Below are 25,126 nucleotides of genomic sequence, written 5' to 3' on the forward strand. Positions count from 1 at the left end.
ACTAAAAGTAACCTCATCTTTGGCCGCCTGGCAAGTTTAAGTAGGTAGCTACCTAGGTAAGTCCGTTTCTCAGACTGAGGACAGGGCGATGAAATCTTCATGAAGTGTATGAATTCCAGAAGATATAGATTCGAGCCTTAGAATATTCTCCAAGTAGGAAGGGTTCATACTTGAGACAGATTCATACTGTCATATTCTGCGGATGTTCTTGCTAAAAACTTACGGTCCAGTGCGGTTGCACAGATTGCCGTTTTGATACAGGATTGGTTCCAGCAAAGATATGGTCCCAATAACTACAGTATCAAGAAGAACCAATATTTCATTGACTAACTTACAATAATATGACATAAAATGTGCAGATAACATACCTTAATCATCAAAGGAGCAAGTCCAATATGGTCAAGCAACGTTCCAGCAATGTGATGTAAGATGTAAACAAACTTATCACTTCGGAGAAAATCCACAAATTTGAAAACTTTATGTATGATTGGAGCACAACACTACATTCAGAGATAATATTCAAACAAATGACATAGAAAGAACACAAAAAACTAATAAAATACACCGTCAGATGCAAAAGTAGAATCAGACCTAGACTAGGTAAACACCACTAGGAAACTGCTATCAGCTTATCACGAGGATGCGATTGTATCGAGACGGCAAACCGATTTCCTCCAATATTCAAAACGAGTGTTGAGTGATACCGACACAATACCAATCGTTCAAGTTAAAAGACCGTCGCGAAAAGTTTTATGCGAGATAAACGCTTCTGCAGTTCCTTCTGAGACCGTGATAAAGGGGTGTCTGAGGGTTGTTTTTAAGGATGGCGTCACCGAAACTGGAGTTCAAAACCTACTAGATGTAATAAGGAACTTGCCGTGCGAACATGAGTCACAAACAAAGCTTAGCGCCACGCCGAACTTTCGGCAGAGATAACGCGGAACGTATACAAAAGCTCTAGGAGATTATTGACCGCGGGAAGCACAAAACGCGCGTGGTATCACACGAACGCGCTGCGGTGGCGTGCACGCAGACCAACGGCGGATCGCACACTAACACAAAAAACGATTACTCCGAGCAGAAAACCGCGACAAAACACCGAGCGATAAGCTTCCTGCGCGCGCCGCCCCACGACGAAAGCTCAACGTAGGGGCGCTTTCCACTTTGATGCGTTCCTCGCTTTTAGGACGACACCATCACGACCCACTGTCGTTGATACAATACAATTTTATTCAGCTTGGAAATTATCTTTTTTCTTTCTTCATATTTTGTCCTGCGAAGGCGAATTATTAGTCGATTTTCCATGTGATTTTAACGCATCTATCTACGCGGCGCAGCTGGGTATGTGTCGCTTCACCCTCGCTTCAGCAAAATTGCTTCCACTCCCTTTATGAATGTGAGCAATTCAAGTTTAACGGGAATCCTCAACACACTGCCACCCTCGCAATCCCTCAGAGGGGTTCGTTAATTGCCACCTCCCCGCTTGTCCACACACGGCGTTTTATTAATATTTTTCTGAGCGCGTGAATGCGCGATCTAATCACGTAGAACGGTAAAAGCTTTTCCACACGTTGTCGCTTCTGAAGGTTTTTTTTTTCTTTCGATTGAGAGTTTTTCAGGGATGTTTCTGCTGGTCATCTTGGAGTGCTTCACAAAGTGCGCCGGCCAATTTCTGAGAATACAATTGTTTCGACGCGCACGACCTGTTTTGCCTAACCGATCAAAATGAAGGCGAATCATGCTCTATTGTGGGTCCTGATTCAGGGTGTCCTAGCTGTGTTACTTGTCTACTTTGGCGATGATCAGTCGAAAAAAAAATAGCACGATCGATAACGACGTTTCAAAATCTACTGGTTTTTTTTGTTAATAAAGAAACATCAGTCAACATTGTTTAATAGACTTTTTCCATGAAAAATCCGCACTAAATGTAGAAAAACCAGTGTGACTAGGACCGAGTTTATCAGAAACGAACCAAGCCACATCAGCTATTGCCGAATTTAATTGGGCACTTTAATTTTTTACAAGAGAACGTTTCTGAGCAGGAAATTCACTGAAATTTGTAAAAAAAAATCTGCATAACCATCTTTACAGAAAAAATTAAATTGCCCAGTTAAAATTGGCAATAGCTGATGAGCCTTGGTTCCATTCTGCTCAACGCAGTCCAATTCAGAAAAAAAAATTCTGTTACTATATAGTTTTTCTTCAAAAGATACGATTTAACAAGAAGTATATGCTATATCATTAATCCAAACGTGTGTTCTGATTTTTTTTTGCTTTCACCTTAGATTACAGTTAGAGGCCTTTCCATTGACTTCAATACGGAGACAAGACACCTATGAAATAATGATCACAGCATTACCTATCTATTTATGGCCATGATATTTGATTAATTACCTAGGGGTTCATGCTAATATTTTGACTAAAAAACAAACACATTGCCATTGCAAGGTTTCGGAATTTTTATCCAATGCTCCAATTATCCAAGAAAAACCTTGCCTTAAAAATGCTCTCCAAAAATTTCACAGGATTAATGATTTCATCTGGTTGTAATGAAATAATTTAAAATTGCAAAATGCCGATTTTTGGTTTTACTGTTTGATTTAGGAGCATGAAATGGAAGTGATGATGGTTTTAGTATGGAATAAAAAAGGCAACTTTAATGTCGCAATAAAGGAACATTCATAGAGTATGTTAACTTAAGTAAATCTCTCATCAGATCATTCAGGGTGTCTGCAAACTTGAGACAACTAATTCCCTGACTTTACTAGGTTTCCCCTTACCAAAATGATCAAAATTCCTCATCGATTTCATTGCAGATAGTTTTCTTTAGCAAAAATGAGTCAACATTGGAGTGGAACATATAAACGAAGAAGGGCTTATATTAAGTGTCTAATTTCACCATCCATTCGTCCTTTACTTGATTAGCTCTTTCCATCTTTTTTTAACTGACAAGAATGTTAGAGTAATAAAGACTTCCTGAGGAGGGGAATAATTTTCAGCTACTCTAAGAATGCTTTCAATACAGGAAAAGACGAGAACAATTTTGATGAAATGAGTAACAAGAGGAATCACATACTGAATCAATTTATTTTCGTACATGATTTTTTAAAAACTCAAAGACTGAAAATATTTGCAACAATTAGGAAAATAAATAGATAAAATATACAACTTATTTCGTGAACAAAAATTACCGCTAAAAAATACAACATGAAGGTTTAGACCTTGGAACTTTCAACTCCAAATAAAACAAAGTCATCCTAGAAACCAATGATTCGTGAGCTCAATGAAAAATACAGGGTGCAAATGCAGGTATCAATCAATTGACAAAACAATAAAGGAACAGAGATCAATGGCTCAGCCGGTTCCAATCAAACTCCCGCTGGGAGCTGTCCGATTTTAAGTCCAATTTCTCGTCAATGTCACGGTCACTCTTGCGATCGCAGTCGGAGTCGTCTTCATGACTAGAATCAAACTTCCTCTGTGAACAAATAGAAATTTAAAATGTTAGTCGATGCTCAAAATTATTGGACAGACAGATGAGAGTTGCCAGGGTTACAACAAAATTCAGAAAATAAATTCCTCTTAACATTTCCCAGAAAAAATTTTGGTAAAAGTCCCTGACAATTGAGGATATACCACATGGTTAAAAGACATAATTTGAATTGGTTTCAGGAAAAATTTGTTGTGCAAAAAGTCAAACCCATTTTAGTCCAATATTAGACCTGAGAAGAGACCGAAAATGACCAAATCATGATGCATTAGAATACAGACCTTCGATGAGCAAAAAATCGTAGAATTAAGGCCCAAAAACGGCCCTTCGCGATACCCCTCCAATGTACAGTAAGATAATTATTGCTCTTCAAAGACGAACACTATGTAGGAGTGTAAAACGCTGACTTTTTAAATAGAGTGCCATCAGCAAAAATTTAAAGTAAAATACTAACATAGGAATAATTATTCTTGCAACTTTGTGTAAGAGATTAAGGCATCAGTACTCTTGGAATATCACACATTCCAACATAGTTTTCCTCAGGATACTCATTATTGAATCATGGCATCTCTGATAATTGCCATTATTTTCCATAGAGTACATAGAGTCGTAATGTAAGTGGGAGAGCTGGCGCCACTTTTAAGCATTTTCCATGTCCCGAATTCCGAGACTCCTGTGTGACGCCGGGTCACCTTTTCGATACATAATTGATTGTTTGCGATACACGGGTACCCGGCCATCCGATGACAACAACAACAACAAAGGAGATAGGAATTATCACGTATTCCACACCGCCATTTTGGATCGAAAATGTATCGAAAAAGCGACCCGAACTCGGCGCACACCGGGCTCGGAATTCGTCGAGCAGAACATGGCGCTAGCTCTCCCACTTACATTACGACTCTATGTTATTTTCTTACTGAGAAAAAAAAAAAGATGGATAAATAGGAGAAACCTACCGAATAGCTGTAATGATCAGGCGATGTGATATCATCTTGAAATGATTTGTCTGTTGAATGGTCTGAGGAGCAAGACAATGTCCTGAAAGAAATAAATGAGCAAAAAAATGTTATAACGAAAGCTCTTACACTACATAAACATTCAAGGTAGGATTTGTGAATGGATCCAGTAACATTTAAAAAAAATACACTCTTTTTGGGATTTTATTCTTTTTAGACTTTTCGATTAATCGACAACTGTGATTATTTTAGAGCTCATTTGATTAGGTATCAATTTTGGGTCTTAATCTTCAGGTCTGATTATCATCTTTGTCAGTCCCAGTCGTTCACATTTTAACTTTATTTTAATTTCAACAAATTTGTGATGCGGGTGGCTTTTAACTGAGACCGGAACCGGGAGCAACGAGCTCTGAAATGATCCAAGAAGACATGAATATTAATCATAAACCTTGATGCCCTTAACTGAGTGAAAATCTCAATGAATTGTTTGACACAGATCTACAGTTTTTCTTCCAATTCAGATGATTACTTTATAAAAATAAAAAAGCCACAGTGCCAAAGGCTACCCTACAAATCTATGAAGAAAACAGAAATGTACCTTTTCATTGCCTTGTAAGGAACCGGTTCATTGTACCACATAATGGACAGCTTTCTGTCCTTGAACATTTTCCCCTTGACAAGCGCAATTTCCGCTTCTTTCCTTGTTTTGTAAGACACAATTATCGAGGGTGTAGTTGGGTCACTGATGTAATCCTCTATTTCTCCAAACGCAGCTAGGTTTTGCAGAAGTTCTGTTTCATCATCATATTCGTAGCCAGAGATCAGGAGTTTGGTAGGACGGTGATCGACGTTCGCTGCAGCAGGGAATTTCGAGGGCTGCGCAGGCGCTGTGGTTGTGGGGTTGGAGAGAGCAAAAACATTCTTCTTTGTCCTGAAATAAAATTTGAATCCATGATAAATATAATATCTAAGTGTAGATATAATATGGGAGTGATAAAGAGTGTGCTCAAGTAATTACTCAGATTGTCACATAAAGAAATCAACGGAATAAAGGTGGACTCTGCTTAGGCTTAAAGCTATTGTCTTCATTATTGCCTAAAATTTTAGAGCTTTCTTCTATTCCAAATGTTGATTTCAGAGATAACCATTGGCAGCACAAAGTTACTTACAAAATTTTACAAGGGAATACATGGTTATATCAAAAATACCCCCTGAATAGAACTCTATAGCATACCAAAAACAGAAATTACACTGATGTTACCAGGAAAAAAAATCTTAATCTTGGGTTATTAATAATGAATTAACAGCCGAAAAGCCTTGAAAAAAGTCTTCCTTTCTTATAATTTACACTTAAATTTGATTTATTTTTCGCTCCCTCCGTCGTTTCTTTCTCTTTTGAGCATTTGATGCATTGTTTCTTTGTTAAAGGAAAATAAATATCAACTAATCAACTTGTTCTTTTAAACATTTTACGGAGATACGCAAAAAGGCAAAGAAAAATCTTGGAGAGTATAAAAAGCATGACTAACTTTTCTTTCGAAAAAAGGTAACGGGGAGATTCAAAATTCCTGCATTCAGATGCATAATTTTCCACCTTTACATTAACGTAGAAAATGTGCTTACACGTATACATTTGTAAGTGTTTCGACGTGATCTGAAAAATTGACAATCTGGAGAAAAGAGAATAGTTAAAAAACCTAAGAAACTCACGTCTCAGGAGCTGTTGGATTTCTGGTGAATGTTAAATTCCTGCTGAATTTGTTTGGATTATTGAAAAAAGGCTTCTTGAGAGACTGAGCCAGTGTTTTTGAGTCAGTCAGGGCTTGCATCTGTTTCTTCAAGTCTAAAATCTTCCGTTGCATCTCAGTGAGCGCTTGCTTTTTTTGTGGTTGGCTGCTATCCGCTTCATTCTCTTTGGACGCCTGCAATACAAAAAATGAAATGAATTGAGATCGATACGGACATTCCTTTGATGTGTATCAAACATATCTTAAATTACCACATTTTTTTGGTTTTCTTTCCGATTACTTTCAAGAATTCTGATCCACAGGAAGAGAGGCTTGGAGGACAAGGCCCATAAGGCATAAAGCACACAAGGTACAGTTTCTGCTGTTTCGAAAAAAAATTTCTTAAAATTTCAAGTAGATATGGAGCCTTATGATAGAAAGCAAGTTTAAACTCACTTTTTGATGCTTAAAAATTGGATTTTAGTAGTGAATTTTTTACAGAAAATATTTGAAGGCTAGTCTTAGTTGGAATCACTGATACCTTAATTTTTAAAAAACTGCACTTAGGCTCCTTGTCCTTCAAGCCCCTCAATTCTTGATTTCATTCTCTGACTTTTCTCTGACCTGATAAAATTCCCTGACGATTCCCTATTTTCCAGGTTTCTCAAACCTGTGGACACCCTGAAACACTATGATTTTTTGGGAAATAGCAGATCTTGTTTAATGTACCACTATTAATAATGTCATGTTACCTTGCTATCACTCTGATTTTCCGCTGATGGCTTCTCAGCTGAATCCGCATCACTACTTTCTCCTTTAATCTCGACTTTTTCTGCTGCCTCGGACTGTTCAACAGGTTCCGTTTTCACTTTTGGCTCAGATTTGACGAGCTGAGTTCCAGGTTTCGATTTTATCAGAGAGGCTGTCTTCGACATATCTGCTTGAGCTTCCTTGATTGATTCCTTGATGCCTTCAATTTGGACCTGAAAAGTATGGAGAGTTCATAAAATTTTCCTTCAACAAAAGTGACGCAACTATCATAGCAACTTGAGGAGGATGAACAAAAAAAAATGGCATGGGGTTTGACCAAATGTCTACTTTAAAGTTGGAACAAATTTAATTTTCTTGAGCATGGATATGCAAAACCTCTAATAATTTTATTGGTTAATTGCTCAACTCTCCCAGATAACAGGTAAAAAAGGTCAGAACAAGGTCACTTGAGGTCGCAAGGTTCACTTCTTTTCTCTGGTAGTATGCTGCCGTGCTAAGGAAAAACGACATATGAGCCTCCAGGCTTTGCCGAATTTCCTTTGATAAAACACGAATTCTTTGGTAAACTTATGAATATTTTCTTTCCAATTTTTAAGATAATTTTGCTGGCAAAATTGAAGTTCCTGAAAATTTTAAACAAAAATATTCATAACTTTCCTCAAAAATAAACATTTTATTGAAGGAAATTTGGCAACTCTCGAATGTTCATACGGCGTTCTTCCTTAGCACGGCAGTATGGCTCTTCTTCATTACATTCGTTCGCCCACCAGTTTTTCAAAAAACTAGCAAGTGCTGGGAAAAAACTAAAAACATTATATTTGAATGTTGCACACAGAAATTAAAGAGTCACGAAATAATTTCATACCTGTAAACTACTGATGGTTTCAAATATTTTACTCCTTTGTTCCTCACTAAGTGACCCTTTTTCGATGAGTAGAATAAGATCTTTTTGTTGTTTGATCAATTTCTGTAATAGCTCTTGCTTTTTCTTGTAGATGGTTACTGTTTTCTTCAGGACATTCTGTAAATAGAAAAGAAGGAAACACATGTAGTTCATCGAGTTCACATACAACTTCCAAGGTTGGAGAAAAATATCTGCCTGCATTTCAAACGGAAAAATATCATGCTGAACAATATTAAGATATCACATGAAGAATTGATTGTCAGGTCTCCGTTCATCTAAGTTTGTTGAAAAACTTTCTGGTCAATGGGTCAGTTGTGCTGGTCACAGAATCGTGTTTTGGTACTTGATTCTTGTAAATTAGCGAAAAATAATAACTGTCCAAACTGCAACTTTCTACGTTCAATATTAACAGAGATATCGCCCTTTGAAAAGTCAAGTTTTTGACATCATCCATCGCAGCAATGACACCTTTGGTTTCTTCCTCTTTTGTTTGATTAGTGATGCAGATGGTAAAACGCGTAACTTCAGTAACGTTAAACTTAGACGAACTGAGGTGAACTGACTGACCGCCTAATCTCTTCGCGGCGAGTGCATTATCCTCTGATAAAATGATCTTTAAAGTTTGAATCCGTCTGTTTCTCGAATTGGTTTACGTTTAACGTTGGTGAAGTTTTGCTGCATTCTCTGCATCACTGAGTTTTCAAGTTTCTTTTCCTGGTTACAAAAGTTGATTTCAACTTTTTTAAGCTTGGTAACATGTTTCTTGCTAAGAAGTTTTTAAAGTTCATTCTTGGATCATGCAACAACTCCGGTCTGATTAATGTGAAATTTAGAAGCAATTTCTAGTGAGTATTCTTACCAATTTTTCAACAACCGGTTTTCTCCCTGGATCTTTAACCAAATTGTATGCACCAGTTTTCTGAAACTAAAAAGAGACCTCAAATTAGACAAAAAGATTGCGGTTAGAATTTGGATTAAAAAAAGAGGTTGATCATTTTTTTAAGTCAGATAGATCAAATTTCAAGAATTTCTGAATACGATGTCTCAACTACTGCTGAAATTTGGAAATTTTGAAATGAATTATACTCACTGTAGTGGTGCTATCCATCTGTTTGGGTGTGGCACCATTGGAGGTTTCTGGAACTTTCGGCCTGTTCAGCTGCATATTTACAGCACTAGTGTTCCCTACATTGCGTTTGTTGGCGATTGAATCTTGAATTTTTCCCTGAGAAAAAAATATACAAAGTAAATAAACATATACAGGGTGTCCCAAAAGTCCCTTCCACCCCCTCTAAAATTTTAGCTAATTAATATTTTGAAACGAAACTTTGGGGATGTTCATCGATCAATGTAAGCTACTTTTGAGGGCCCCCAAAATTTTCGGGGCCCCCCGTGGGGAGGGGCTGCGGACCCCAACTTTTTTTTTTCAAATGGCAACCCCTATCTTGTGATACCTCATTCGAAAGAGCATAAAAAACTAAGAATTTTGGCGCAAACCGCAGATCAATATCTTAATTTTTGACCAAGTTATGATAGGTCAAAGGTCAAATTTGACCTATTTTCAAAAAATTATAACTCCGGTTCAAATTATCGTAATGAAAAAAATAAAACGGGAAAATTTACCACATTGTAAGCACTTTTAAGGAAAAATCACAGAAATTACTTCAAACTAATTTTAAGGGGGGTTTCGGACCCCCAAATACGCCAATTCAAGGGTCATTCAATTTTCCCGCGAAATAAGCCAATTTCCCCCAGATTTGCCTCCACACTAGTTCAGTAAGGTCAAAATCAGTTCAACATTACGTTGGCAAGTCCCCAAATTTCGGGAAAAGTTAAAAAAACGAAATTAAAGGTGATTAAATTTGACCGCATAAATTTTTTTTTTAACTTTTCCCGAAATTTGGGGACTTGCCAACGTAATGTTGAACTGATTTTGACCTTACTGAACTAGTGTGGAGGCAAATCTGGGGGAAATTGGCTTATTTCGCGGGAAAATTGAATGACCTTTGAATTGGCGTATTTGGGGGTCCGAAACCCCCCTTAAAATTAGTTTGAAGTAATTTCTGTGATTTTTCCTTAAAAGTGGTATTGGTTCCTCCAATGTGGTAAATTTTCCCGTTTTATTTTTTTCATTACGATAATTTGAACCGGAGTTATAATTTTTTGAAAATAGGTCAAATTTGACCTTTGACCTATCATAACTTGGTCAAAAATTAAGATATTGATCTGCGGTTTGCGCCAAAATTCTTAGTTTTTTATGCTCTTTCGAATGAGGTATCACAAGATAGGGGTTGCCATTTGAAAAAAAAAAGTTGGGGTCCGCAGCCCCTCCCCACGGGGGGCCCCGAAAATTTTGGGGGCCCCCAAAAGTAGCTTACATTGATCGATGAACATCCCCAAAGTTTCGTTTCAAAATATTAATTAGCTAAAATTTTAGAGGGGGTGGAAGGTACTTTTGGGACACCCTGTATAGTGCCTGAAGAATAGGGAGAAGCTTGAATAACAGCGTTAATACAGATTCCCCAATGGTTCCTTGACTGCAAATGCTAAAGTCTTTCTTCTTTTTCGACAAATTTCTGACTACTTATGTCAGCATTCCCTGCTTTTACTAAAATACATTCTCAATGCCATAGACTAAAATTTCCTGACATTTTTCGGACTGACATAAACAAATGCTTCGTTAAGTATGTCAAGATTCCTAACTTTGTATTTATTTTAATAGAAATGTTTTTGATTAACTACGCCAAAATTCCCTGATATCTGAAATAACCATGCTTACCAAAAGTGGCAAAAACCATGGTTAAACTTCAGCTTTGGCATTGCAAGTTGAAAAATTCCCTGGCTCCCCTGATGTCTCTAGTTTTTTTTTTTTTTTTAATTTCATGACCTTTGCAACCTAATTTTCTCATGGTTTTGTAATAAAATTGCATTATGTTAGTTATGAATGTATTGTAATGAAATGATGAAGATAATAACTTACATTAACTAAGCTCTTATCTGTTTGATAGTAAAACATTTTAATGAAACGGTTGTTGAGAATGGGTTCTGGGCTCCTGTAGGCTGCTTGAGCCTCTGCAACGGAGCTGAAAGTAATCAGAGCTGCATCTGGCTGCCCTTCGTAGAAAACCTGTAAAGAGAGAATAATTTAGCGGTTAAATTTTCCTATGAGCCTTAGAGATTCAAAGAACTAGCATTTGAAACAATTACAAAAGACGATAACCTTCACGAAAAAATTTCATGTAATCTACTTGGAAAATTTCATTAAAACTCCTCTGTAAAATTCCTCTTTTCAAAGGAAGTTCAACACGATGATATCAAAACTCAACCAACTGTAAAATCTTTGGGGATTATAAAGTAGAATCAGAATTGTAAACAAAAACATACAATAAAATTAATATGGTGCATTATCAGAGGACATTAGTAGATAAATGGATTCCACTTAAAACGATTAGAAAGTACCACTTCTGGCTCAGTTAAGGTGATTCGATTGGTGATACCAATTTTAACAAAGAAATTCAACGTAAAAAAGGCGTGGTTTTTTTAGAGAGAAAATATCGCATTCGAGTGCAGTTTCGATATCAGTATCGAATGGGATGTTTTCTCTCTAAAAAAAAACCACGCCTTTATTACGTTGAATTTCTTTGTTAAAATTGGTAAGTGAGTGCTTTGGTCTTCTGACAACAGAATTGCGACCTCAAAATTGGAGAAAAATGATGAGTAGCTGAAAAAATGGAACCAACTGATGCGATATATCGCATGCCGTTCTGACACGAAATATGGCGTCCATCGAATCACGTTAAGAAACAACATGTATGAAAATTGAGAAGGGCTTTACTTGAATTTTATTGATCCTGCCAAATTTGTAAAAATGATTGTTGAGCCTTGAGATATTGTTTAGATGTGTGGGGATTTTCTTCAGAAGGAGAGAGTTTGTTGGGATGTTCTGTTGATTGAAAGACTTTGGTTTCTGTAGAGAGTCTGATCTCGTGAAGTCCTGTAAAAATACAAAATGAAAAAAATGAATTTTAAAATGAACAGAATTCTTTCATCCAAAAAAATAGAAGTTTGAAAGAGATAAGGATGGACAGTTAGTGAGGCAGGCAATTTCTTATGAACTGTGATTTCAGCCTTTAAATTTACAAAAAATTGTCTTTAGGTTTGATTTTTTTAACAAGTAAAAACATACTTGTCACTCAGAAACTAGGGGGCTACCCCTGAATTGCAGTGCCCTAAATTTGCCGTTTTATGCTACCCTCTTTCCCTCATCCCCATGACCCTTAAACATTATGCCAAAACTTCTTCCTCATTCCTCTTGAAAATTACATAATCTTGACCCAGGTTCCCCTCAAGTAATACAAATTTCAATAAATCACATTTAATGTATTTAATAAGATTGCAGCTGCAACTCGATGATGCAAAGTTAAAAAATAATTAATAAAAGAACAATAGGAGACAATTTTTTGCTGACACTTTTCCATAAACAGCTGAAGAAAACAGACAAAAAAGTCTCTAAATAATTTGAAGGAATCACTTAAATTTTAGCGTAATCAGGGTTTACATAATTTCTTCATTTTCCGATTTCCTGACTTTCAATGACTTTTCCCTGCCTTTTTTTGCTTTTCTCTAATGCGGAAATTGGTGAGTTCCCTGACTTCCAGAACACGTTTCTGGACTAAACTTCTACTTAGATTTTTTTCCTTTTAACTATGCTGACTTTTACTAGACCTTACTTGCAAAATTCCTTGACTTTTCCTACGAATTTCCCGACTTTTACAGGTCAGAAATCTGGGATGCAGAAATCTCCTGCTGCACCCTTTATCGTTACACGATTAAAAATAGTCCCTGAACTTAAATGTTGAAATATTTGATTAGCATCTGACAATTTGTTTGCAATTGATGCAGCCAAATTACGCAGGACCAATGTTATTTTCTACAGTCTAAGTCGAAAAAGATTTTTGACAAGCGTAAAGAATTCAGCACTGCTCAGAGCTAATTAACTCATAATGCAGTATTTAAGCAGGAGGTGTCACCGATTTATCCAAGGAATAATCAGGTGAACAAGCTTGAAGAAAAGAGGACATAGTACAGTTAATTTATTACCTGCAGGCCAGCCTTGGCAGAGGTCGGAACGCTGATCAGTTCTCGCTGTTTATTTAGTGGTCCACGATTGTTAAATGGACCTGAAAATCAAAGAAAGAGTCAAGATTCAGACAGAATTACACACGAGTCAGTTTGAACGCATGAAGATGTTCAGTGATATTTTTCATAGAATTTATACATAAACTGTTTGAATTTATTTTGACGATTCATGATAACATTCGATTATTTTTCCGCAGGAGCCATTTTATGAAAGATTTTAACAAACTTACCATTTTTCTCATCCCTAAGCTATGGATATAGACCATGTTTATAAACCAATTTCTTTCTGGTTTTAATGACTCATTCGAGTAATATTGCATATGTTACAAATTAAAGTGGGATGTTTTTAAAAGTAAATTTGGAAAATTTTTGAGGGTCTTGGGATCTTTAAAGTAACACTGACTTAATGAGAGTAAAATAAAGACACGTGTATTGCTTAAACTCAAAAGTTTTGGTCAGTTCAATATTGTGTAAAAGTTTGTCATCAATGGCACTGTCGATAATAAAAAAATTACGCTTTAATAGTTCAGAATAACTAAAATTAAACACAATGTTGATCTATCGTGCAAAAAGTTAAAGACAACTGACTATTTCCTGGCAGATAAAATTAAATACTGTAATAAGTTAAATATTCACCTCCAATATAATTACTTGGGGGCCAAGGTTCCATATTAGGTGCGGCTGGGTTGTATTCCACTAAAATAAAAATAGGAAAAAAAATATGCATTATTAAACACAGTGAAAATGATTTTTTGAGTGAATAATATTCAACCTCTATGGAAAACCGGAACTTCAAATTAAATTCCAGATTTTATGTATAAACTAAGGTAATAGGAATACAAATGAAGCAAACTGAGAGTGCGATAATTAGTGTGATTGGACTCAAGTAGATCATGGTTTTTTCATGAGTGGGAAGTTTGAATTAATGCTTGCAGCAATAACAGTATCTTGAAAGGGAGATCCTTTCAGTAACATGGATCGTGTTTAGCATGAAATTCTGATGAGAAAAAACATATCATAATGCTTTAAGTTGCACCTTGTCTGGAGGATCCATCCGAATAGTTAACAACAAAATTCAAGCACTTTTCAAGCGCCTTCCAAAAAATTAGGCTCTTTCAAGACATTGAAAGAAAAAAGTTGATATCAAGGGCTTATCAAGCGTTTTTCAAGGCTGCATAAAAAGCTACAGAGGAAGGTCTTCAATCTTGACGTACGAGATTTGGGAAATTTACGTTTCAATAAGCTCCTTCTAAGAGGCAATCTTATCCTTGAAGTTTGGAAAGAATACAATTCAATACTCACGATTACTTGGTGGAGGTCCAAGAAGCGGTCCCTGTAGGTTCACCATGGGATTGGCATAGAGGGAGTCTGGTCCAGAGGGATGCAATACATCAGGCTGAACTGGGAGGCTGAATGGCACCGAATCAACATTATCCAAAACGACAGGGTCCGTTCCATGATCAAACATGCACAAGTCGCCTTTCATGCAAAAACCTTTTTCTGAAAACAATCAATCCAATTGCACAAAATAAAAGTAAAAATTCCTTCACAAATTTTCACTGTTCGCCTTTTACAGCTGCGTCCAACAAACTATCGTTTTGTTACACCATGCCATATATTATCAGAGTTATCTTACGAAAGTATGAGAGCAAAAGTACATTAAAATTTTAATGTAAATATTAGAATACACATTCATTTCACAAAACCTAATCTACTGATTCAGTCAGTCAGTCATTAACCACGGCCCGAATTCTTTCGTTGCCGCTTTGGTCAACTACAAGTTGTGAAACTTATCCACTAAATTCGACTAAAAGTCAGGGAATTCATATTCTAAACGCAAGCTTTGTGCAAGTTAAACTATTCTAAAGCAGACTTGAGCCACACTTAGTTCCTCGACAATGCAAACCATTAATTGGCCATCGAATAACAAAGTCAACATTCTTGCCACAACTGTCAACGATACATAAATTAGCCAATGGATTTCGGGCCCATGCAAATTGTAAAATCATTTTCTTTAAGAATCCATAATGATAAACACCCTAAAAAAAACACATGATAAGCACTATTTCTGCACCACCGAAAATCAGTGGAAGAAATCATTTTCTAGGAGGGAATGAGGATGGAAAACACTATAGAGCTTCAGCAATCTGCAAAATATATGGTGTGGAGCTGTTCATAAATTATGTCACTTTTCGGTGTGTGTGTGTGTGTGTGGGGGGGAGGGGAGATGTCTGATGTTGTCCAGCAGATGCATGATGGAAAATTATAATCTGACTTAGCAAAAAAATTACTGTGAAGTGCGATTTTTTTTTTTTTTTTTTTTTTTTTTTTTTTTTAAAAAAGTAGATAGTTTTGCTATACTGATAGTTTGACACTGCCGATTTCTTTACTTTAAAAAAAGGCCCACAAAATTGTTTTACTTTAAAAAAAGGCCCACCAAAGAAAGGCAGACTTTTTTGGAGAGGAGGGGGATGGGGTGCAGACCAAAATGACAGGAACATTATAAAAAGGGGAGGGTCTAAAATTCCGAATTTCAGCGAGACATAATTATGAATAAGTATCTATCCGTTCTCTGCTAAATTTCTTGCATTCTCTGAGTTTGCTAACCTGTCTTTTCTTTTCTTATAGCCAACAATTTTTCATAACATGTGATAATCAATTGAATGATCTTCCTGTCAAATGGAAACTTTCAAGTCCAGATTGTGAGGAATAACACATAGACACAGATGACTTAAAGTTTACAAACGAGACATGAAATCTTAAAAATACCGATATGAAAACTAAGTTACTTAAACCATAACTTAATTCTAGATAAATGATGTATTTTTTATTTCTTCTTGAATTTAATCACTTTTTTTTATTTTTTTCATGTATTATATATTCTTCTTTTTCATTTTCTTCTTTTTCTTTTTCATCTTTTTTATAATACGATATTTTTTAACCACTTTTTTTTTAATTTTAATTTTTTTTTCATTTTTTTCTTCTTTCTTTTATTTTTTTTGATTTTTTCTCTTTTTCTGTTTTTATTTCTTCTTTCTTCATTTTTTTCTTCTTCTTTTTTTTTTGTTACTTTTTTCCTTTTTTTCATTTTTCATTTGTTCAAACATAGTAACACACAAACAGAATGACACAAAGGAGAGAAATTAATGATCACACAGAAACTGAGACAATAATTTCAAGCAGATAGACGATTTCATATTTTTAAACCGCTATTGAGCTCCGCAACTTCGCTTGAGGCGACTACTGAAAAAAACTCATGTGCCGGAACCAACAATCACTTGTTCTTGCATCTTGGCAGATTGAAGTGAGGCACCTATGGCACATCAAGCATTCATAAATTTAGTTGAGAGCATGATACAAAAAACTTCTCAACTAAGGCAGGTCTAGAATATTAACCTGAGCATTTTACAGTAGAAAAGAAATAGAAGTAGATTGACCAACTACTGAGGCTGCAGGCAATAGCCTATTGTTCTCATACTTCATGGCCGACGATCAAGATAAAAAAGAAGAAAAAAGCAGATGAACGAGGAATAAAGGACAAGCATAGAAGCAGCCTCTATGGGAAAACATTCTATCAGCTGGCTACAGTAGTGGTGTAACCACTTAAATGAAAGCTATTCGTTTGTTTTCGTTTCAAAAAGAGAGAAAAAGAAACAGGGAAAAAATAATGTATGTAGGGTTCGTAAAATTTTCACACCCCGAAGTCCTGGCGTTTTCCTACATGCACACAAGGACAGAAAAGGCAAAATTCACCTAGGGCTTTAGCCTATCTTAGAGTTCGTTTGTGAACCCCATCGTTTAACTACTTTCTTGCCCCTTAACCAATGGAGGACAATTCAAGCAGGAAATCTGCCTAAGGACATGAGATTCTACTAGTTTTTTGTACTTCGATGATGAAGGAACGATAGCGCCTACTTGCAAACTGACGATTTTGCAAGACAAAGAAAAAATGTTTGCCATTTTTATAATTTTGAGATTAAATTTGCTATTTCAATATACATTACAGCATCGTTGCAGCACTCTAATGAGGAATTGGAAAAAACTAAAAACATCACCTTGTGTATTTCATACTGCTATAGAATGCAGCAGGTGAACTAACGCTGACTCATTTCCGCCAAAATTGTCAGTTAGGCGAAAATATTCTAAGCCTTTGACTTGTTACTTGTTACCCTTTTCTGCTAAAATCCTTCTCAAAAGCAAGGATAAGCAAAATAATTCACTGACTTGACCATTTTTCCCTGACGTTTCCAGGCTTTCTCTGACTTCCTAAAATTCCCTGACTATGACAACCCTGTTCCTACACAAGACTATATAAAGAAATACATTTAAAATACATGTCATGTACACATAGAAGTACAAGAAACGTAAAAATATAGGAAATGGTATTACATCAAAATATCAAAATATTACATGAAAATCGGGACCGTAGATTACTAAGTGTATTAATAAAATTCGAAATTGCTAAAGCCAGTAGAAGGAATGAGAATTTATCAAATGTCCAGACGGAAATTGACAGTGCTAATAACATAATAATGAATAGGTGCTGCGATCTTGAGGCAAAACGAGAGATGTAGGAAAAAAGAAGAGAATATTGACGTGCGCACTGAATTGAAAGCAAGTTGTAATAGATAATGTAAACTTTGTTGATATTGTTAGTGTTGTTGCATTACTGAAAAATTTACTATATGTGATTGTATTAAAAAGCTTAAGTAGTTAAATTAACAATCAATAATTATACAATGCCTTGGTTCTTGAAATAACTCACACTAAATAATAGCGTTGTTCAACCACAACTGTGCAAAGCAAGTAAGCAATGTACATAGGCTGTCCAAAAAGTAATGCAATAATCGACTTTTAGAGCGAACGGAAAAACTAAAAAAATTCGGTGTACATATTCGTGTGGACGGAGGAAAAACCAATAAAATGAGACCTTGTTGAGCTCTTTTGGTTAAAAATTGACAGAGAGACCAAGGTATAACATTTCTCCAGCGACATGTTGAGAGACTGCCTCCAGGATTTTAGGGGTACTTTTCGTAGTGCGCTGCAAAAAGTCTTAAAATGTCAACATTAAGTTTGATCTTTCACAAAATATACTTCGAGATAAAGTTGGCAACATGAAGGGAGGGTTTGGCAACATTGCTTGCCAAGGCGTGCAAATGCCACAGATACGTGTGAGAGAATAATTGCAACCGAGTCGGTTGGTCTGTCACGTAATTAAATTTTGCTCATCTTCTTTCCGATGTTGAGTGCGAATGCAGCGTTAGAAAAAGAACAACATTATGTCATCCACTATTGTTTTCGGAGTGGATTGTCGTTAAATGATACGGACAAAGAAACGAAAGAAGTCTACAAGGACGCTTGTTTAGACAGAGGCAGTATTTGTTGCTAGCTCATTCTTTTCTTTGCAAAAAGTACCCCTAAAATCCTGGGGGTGGTCTCTCAACATGCCATGGGAGGAACGTCATAACTCAGTCAATTTTTGACCAAAAGACCTCAAAAAGGTCTTATTTTATCGGTTTTTACCCCATCATGGATAAGTACACCGATTTTTTTTTTAGCTTTTTCCGTTCGCTCTGAGAGCCGAGCAATGTTGCATTACTTTTTGGACAGCCTGTGTATAATATAATATAAAGACAGGAAAACATTCAGGACTGAGCATGCAGAGAAAAGGAAATTTATATAATTAAACCGAAAAATAGGTCAAACCTTACAAGGCCCTGTACATTATAGAATAATTGATATCAGAGAAATGGGAGAGAACGAAGGAACACAAAAGAGACAACCACATGAAAGGAAGTACCTTGCTGACAGAGGCACAACGCTTATCACAGAACTTCCTTCCAATTTTTGAATTTTTGGAGAAGAAAAAAATTATACGCTTTACCAAACATATGATTTTCTATGCCTAATACTGGCAGAGATGTTGCCAATCAAAAACATTTTGAGTCAAACAGAGCTATGATCACTTTCTTTTGCAAGAACTATCATTCTTGATGACCCCTAAAATGATATTTATCTGTTATGGACTCCCTGTCATTCATTATTGTCTAATGACTAATGAGACTACTCAACATAATTTCTTGACAATTTTGTTGGTTTGGTCTCCCTGTTATTATAACATTCAGTATAAATTTCAAGCTATTAAGTTAGCTTGTTCCTCTTTGGAAAAATAAAGTAGGAGCAAGAAATTTTAAAACCCTGCAATGGAGATACGTGTTTTCGCAGATCGGCGATTGATATACTGTTACTCTTCATAGTCTGTCTCATAGACATTCTTCTGATCCTTGACTACTCCTTCCACCTGAAAAACCACACACTAACTCTCACTGAGTGAAGCCTCTCGGAGACACGAGGAGATCTTTTGCTAGAGGAAATAAAATGAGTAAAAGATATCCCTGAGCGTTTACCTTCAAAATCTGCACACTTTTTGGCGTAGATATTAGGAGGTGGGCCATTGAACCTTGGTGGTGGGTGGTTCAAATTTCGCTGGATTATGGTTCCTGAAAGCAATGAAAAATTAGTAAGAAGTTAGAAGAGTGCTAACAAAATGACGGTGAGTGGCATTAACCGGAATCAGTCTACATCCACTTTATGCTACTTTATTTCCTCCCATTTGTAATATTTTCATCAAAATATTAAAAAACGCATAAGCTTGAAACTTCCTGCAAAGTTTCCTTATATAATAACGAATACGTGTATACTAAGAAAAAGCGAGTATTATTATAGTAACGAATACACTGAAAAAATGTAGATTGGAATGTTGATCTATCAGGAAATAGTGAATATCACCAGATGCAGTTAGATTGATTCTGTTAGAATTGGTCAAGGTACAATTAGGATGCTGGGTGCGAGAAGGGCACTTCTTTGATGCGGTATTTCAGAATCCCGTTAATATTTCATTCATCATGAGGGAAAAGAATGAATGCATTTCACTGTAAATTTTACTGGATAATCACTTGGGTTCTACAATATTCTGGGGAAAAATTTCCGGAAAAATCACCCATTAGATTGTTTTCAAAGACATAAATTAGCGACAAAGATTCTGAAGCACTGCAACCAAGAAGTACCCTTCTAATCTAGTACCTCAATTGTAACGCCTTACGCTGAAAGGACTGACCTTTATTGTGGGGCATTGACAAGAAACATCTGGCAAGACACATTTCAGTTGGTCCAGATGGCATGGCCAGTTAGTCCTCTCTCCAAAAAAAGGGGCTAAGATTTATATCTCCATTTAATCACACTGTATCATTCAATGGTGTGGTATGTTATGATATTAGTGTAAAGTGACATCTTGAAAACTCATAGAATAAGGAAATAATGAGAGAGAGAAAAACAGTACAGTCCACTCAATGAAAAATGTGATTTTCTATTTATCCTGACATTTTTTTGTTGATCCTCCTGAATTTTCCTGTTTTCTGGAATTATAAGTATTCATTAACACATAAAAGCACGGATTCTCCGGTTATAATCAGTAAACTTCAGCATTTTAATCATCTCTCTTGTCATTTTATTACTATATTTTTTTCTATCTAAGAAGGTTAACATAAAACGAAACCAAATAGTAATTCAGCAAAAATAAAAAAGCAATAATACCGAGGACTACATTACCTCCAGGTGAGACTGGTTTTTCCCAATCAGCTAAGGTATGCCAGCTCCCTTTCTTGTAATCTATAGGCGATTTGGAGTGATTAGGTGGGGATCTAAAAGAAAGATAAAAATTAATTAGTGGATTTCTTTCTTAAAGAAAAATAAAACAAACAAAAAATGGTCTCATGTCCGGGTCCTGACACCATGGGAGAAGGCAATTCTTCGGAAAACACATTAAAAATAATGAAAATAGGTACTCAACAAGTGGGCAAAGAGCTTGTTGCAAAAACGCGATTCCTCTCCCCCTCTTCTCCAAACTTTTTCCATTGAACAATCTTACATGAGTGCTTCTTTTCCCAAATTTTTAGACCCCCAAAATATTCTGAGCGAGCGCTGGAAGGGGTGAAAGTCAAAACCTACCAACTTTGATATCTTTCAAACAAAAAAAAAAGATATCAAGGCCCAATATTCACTAAAAATCGTTTAATATTGAATACTTTCGGGTTATTGGAGCGATAATCTTAAGACTGATAAGTTTCCTAAGTTGGTAAGATCCCAAAGTTGATTTTGGTGCATTCTTCGTTTTTGAAATTAGGATTATTTTGAAACAAAGAAGCACAAAGATCGCAAAGTTTGATCAGAACCCAAACCCAGTTATTTGGATTATCCATCTCATTTCACATCTAACAAGCGGTTGTTGATTTTAGAGAAACAAAAAGTTATGATGAATTGAGTAAACTCGGGTCAGACAAAGATCAAAGTATGATCAATTTTGAATGCAGCAGACAACTCCAAAAGGCCTCTAGCTCTCTCCTATACTTCCATTTGAGCTAATAGTGGCCTTACCAATACTCAAGCTTTCAGTATAGAACTACCAAAACCTAGCCTCCGTACAAACAAGTTTTGATCTTCATTCATAAAACAAAAATACTCAATTTAGGGAGTTCCTTTTAGGACAGTGACTACCAAATGGAGATACATTTATGGGAGGAGTAAACAATTATAAAATCCATCACTATAGTGTGGCTAAAAATCACTTACTTCCTGATGGTTCTGGTTCTTTTCGGATGCTCGGGAGACCAGTTGCGGTAACTTCTATTCCTTCGGTAACTATGGCGGTGTTCATAGGACCAGGAGCGTGAGCGAGATCGCGATCTTGACCTTGATTTTGATTTACTCCTTGACCTTGATCTAGATTTGGAGCCAGAACTTGAGGAAGAGCGTCGTTTAGTTCGCGAATACTTGGTCTTGTGCTCTGGACTGAACGAGTGCTTACGTTTCAACTTGCTACTGGTATCCTGAGAGAAAATAAAAAAAAGTTAATTACTAAACTCGTCTTGAAAAATTTGAAAAAATTCCATTTAAAATATTTTAAGCCAGGCTAGGGTCTAGAATTAATGTGCTACTCTTGATTTACCAGGTGTATTTTTATCATAGGTAGAAGCACTAGATAAGATGGTGAGAGACAGTTTCCTTACGTGGGTCATTTCAGCACAAGTATCCAATAAATTGTATCACAATCGTTAAGTTTCCATTGCACTGAAATACCCATTACTTTTTCCTTTCATACAATTTCAAGGAGATCAAGTTTTTTCACAGGCCTGATAGGAAGCAGATTGACTCGCAGATAAACGATAACTTGTCGATGGATTGCACAGAAACGAAAAACTTACCGAACTGGATTTCTCAACAACAGCTGATGGGAGTCTGCTCTCAGTTTTCACATCAGTTTTCAAATCAGCTTTGGCTTCTGTCTGCTCTGTTTTCACGACCTCAGCTGTCTCAGCATTCGGAGCTGGCTTTTCTTCAGCAGGAGTTGAAGAGGTAAGGTATGTTTTGTCGCTGATTGTATTGATGAGAACAGTGACAAAATTTGCTGTGGCTAAAATAATGAGAGGAGCAATTTTTTGTTAGTGCATGTGTGAGCAGAATCATGGAAACAAGCAAAGAGGTAGGGATAACATTTTTCAGATTTCATGCCTAGATTTTCTTGACGGATCTAAATTAGGGAAACTTTTATAAAAAGGAAAGCGAGCTCACATTTACAATTAACATTCCATGAGGCTAGTATATAAGATAATTTAGTGTCGATGACAGAGAACATCTTTGTTGTGAAAATTTAAAGCTATCATGCTGCTAAAAGGTATTTTCACTGATTATTAAAATGGGGCTCATAAGACTGTTCAAAGGTGATTTTTTTTCTTTTGTTGTACTGCTTCCCATATTTTGAGGATTTTTTAAAATTTAAGATCATAAACAATGAACATAGGGAGAACACAGGATTCAGGATCTATGAATTTTGTTTAAATACAATTTTCAAAACCCCTTTTCACAGTCTTCCTGTTTTTTCAACCCATTTCTGCTATCTGCTGGTTGTACAGTGTAAAACTTTCTGCACCCTCATCCGTAAGTACTACAATTATTGCACTATGAGGTGGTCAATGTTTTCAGTTATTCTTTCTAATTGCTGAGACGAGAAAATTTGGAAATATTACTTTAAACTACAGCAAAAATTTGAAGAAAAGCATTTAATACACCTTGGAAGAGAGATGTTTAGTTTCTAACTTCCTACACATATGCTAAAACAGCTGTAAATGAAGGTTAATTTAACATGGAATGGATCACATTTCGCAATAAGGTAAGTACTACTATTACTGGGTCATGCGAACAAATTCTATGAATTTCCTTATGCAGAAGGATGCTCTTCTGGATTAGCCAGAAAGAGTAATTCTTCATTGCAAAATGTAATCTACTCAAACACGAGAAAAAACTACTTACTCTCATTTAAAAACACTTCTAATTGCTGAATCATTGTTTCTTTTAATTCTGCTAGCGGCTTATCCTTTTTAGCTAGAGCGTATACATACTTGGCAAGAGCTTCAGGTTCCGCATCACACCTGAAAGGAAGAAAAAGAAAATTTAAAAAGACAAGGCATTAGATGCCAACAGGGTGTCTACTAAAACAGGCTAATCAAAAATAAGTACTTTTACAGTACTTTCTCAGTGCCTTATTAAGAAATTCAGTACTTCCTCCAACAGAATAATTCTGTATTTTTTCAGTACCTCCATTTGACGAAATTCAAAAAATTTCAAAAATTTGAAATTACAACAAAAATTACATGAAATTTAAAAAAATTCCGGACCTTTTTGCGGAATTTCCGTACGTTTTCAGTACTTCCGGACCGCCCTTAAAAATTCAGTTCTATTTCCTGACTTTCCAGAAATTCCAGACTTGTAGACACCCTGGCCAACGGCTTACAGCTTCTAGTTCTAAATGTGAAAACGTCAGTCAGAATGAGATTGCTCCTCATTACCTTTCATGCCCCATTAACTTATGCACCTTCGCTCACACAGTATAAACTTGAGCCCCCTCTTTCTGCGTACCTACAAATGCTTACTTATAAGCTCATTGCTTCCTATCAAGCGGATGATACGGTTGGACAATCAAAGGTGAAGCGAGAGGAAAGCTAGATCAGGGACAAGCATTGGTGCCTTTCGTTTGAGGAATGGGAATCCAACCAAGTTGAGCCTGCCAAGCCAGCCATTTCTGGAATTGTGTCGAGTGCCTAAAGCAAATTCAACTATTGGGGAAGGAGTAGGTACTGTGCAATTACAAATTCAACCCATGTGCACCTCATAAAATTTGATGAGTATCTAACGGTAAGGAGAGGCGACTCATATTACTTTCGCCATGCTGTGGCACAAAAAAAAAATGCACATGTTCAATCACGATTACTTCGACTCCAACTCAAATGAATTGCCACTTAACCCTCTGAAACCCTTTTCACTTTAGGTTTCTCATAAACTCTAGATTGACCTATAGAATTTCCATTTTGAGGTAAAGAGTGTTACTGACCCCCCACTGGTGTTGCACTTTTTCTTCATGTGCGCTCCTATTCTCTGCCTGTTTTAGACATTGAAAATTGTTGAAATTACGTAAGGATCAAATCTGAGATAGCTTGAGGAGTCTCATTACTTCAGATATGGTCTTAAGAGAAGAGTTTCGATTCTGATTGGTGAGAATACTTTTAATGTCCTACTTTGAATTTGACCCTAACCTAGCTTGCAGCTGGACAAACCCCTGGAAGCTGTAGAAAGATAAGAGGGCCTTGTTTTAACGTGACAGAAGAGCAATCTCTACTTTGACATGATACCGAATTTTGACAGCATTAAAATTTCAGCAGCTGATAAAGAATGTACTTAGATAGATGTTGCGAAGAAAGATTCAAAATTATTATACGATAAACCAAGGAAACGAGTACTTACAAAACTTTCAGCTTATCGATCAACCAAGCTTTGAAAACTTCAGGTTCTTCAATAATCATGATGCTAAATAATTTAACGTAACTTAAAAATCAAAAATGTGAGACTGAGGATAGAAGAAAGAGAAGAATTTCAAATTAAAGAGAGAATTGCAGCTGCTGTGCTGTGTAACGTATACGAAAGATGGACGCAATTTTATTTTGATAATGAGAGTTCGGGGAATAGGATGGAATAGGGTCATCGATGTGCGAATTTAGATGATTGTTGATACATGATTTTAAAATTA

The 25,126-nt window shown here is 36.1% G+C and overlaps 2 protein-coding genes across 4 annotated transcripts in view; both read right to left on the bottom strand.

Annotated features, from left to right (window-relative positions):
- inaE (inactivation no afterpotential E) overlaps positions 1–2,133 on the bottom strand; it is a 245,907-nt gene extending 243,774 nt beyond the window's left edge. Inside the window, exon 1 of one of the 3 annotated variants that reach the window (XM_019052479.2) lies at positions 369–2,133. The gene's annotated coding sequence lies outside the window, so the exon portion shown is untranslated. The remainder of the gene's footprint in view (positions 1–368) is intronic. The other 2 variants (XM_019052478.2, XM_072305188.1) reach the window with 2 other exon arrangements.
- Positions 2,134–3,068: 935 nt separating this feature from the next.
- On the bottom strand, positions 3,069–25,044 carry LOC109037718 (zinc finger protein swm). Its single transcript, XM_019052514.2, has 19 exons — positions 24,844–25,044; positions 23,356–23,474; positions 22,251–22,459; positions 21,619–21,875; positions 20,599–20,690; positions 19,398–19,490; positions 14,293–14,490; positions 13,627–13,686; positions 12,952–13,031; positions 11,687–11,845; positions 10,832–10,978; positions 8,942–9,076; positions 8,711–8,776; positions 7,813–7,968; positions 6,929–7,159; positions 6,160–6,371; positions 5,048–5,380; positions 4,450–4,531; positions 3,069–3,478 (listed from the first exon to the last, which is right to left on the bottom strand). Exons 1-19 carry the CDS (start codon positions 24,900–24,902, stop codon positions 3,347–3,349), a joined length of 2,820 nt encoding a protein of 939 aa, XP_018908059.2. The 5' UTR covers positions 24,903–25,044; the 3' UTR covers positions 3,069–3,346.
- Positions 25,045–25,126: the final 82 nt, after the last annotated feature.

This window comes from Bemisia tabaci, chromosome 10 (genome assembly GCF_918797505.1).
Source record: "Bemisia tabaci chromosome 10, PGI_BMITA_v3".
Lineage (NCBI taxonomy): Eukaryota > Metazoa > Arthropoda > Insecta > Hemiptera > Aleyrodidae > Bemisia > Bemisia tabaci.

What these genes read in the sequence shown, in the direction of transcription:
- LOC109037718 (XM_019052514.2), bottom strand. Translation starts at nt 24,902, where the DNA reads ATGATTATTGAAGAACCTGAAGTTTTCAAAGCTTGGTTGATCGATAAG. An exon ending in CCCAAGTAATTATATTGGAG is followed by an intron (nt 13,032 to 13,626) that starts GTGAATATTTAA and finishes TTTGATTTTCAG; the next exon opens with GTCCATTTAACAATCGTGGA. An exon ending in GCAGGATCAATAAAATTCAA is followed by an intron (nt 10,979 to 11,686) that starts GTAAAGCCCTTC and finishes CTCTCTTTACAG; the next exon opens with GTTTTCTACGAAGGGCAGCC.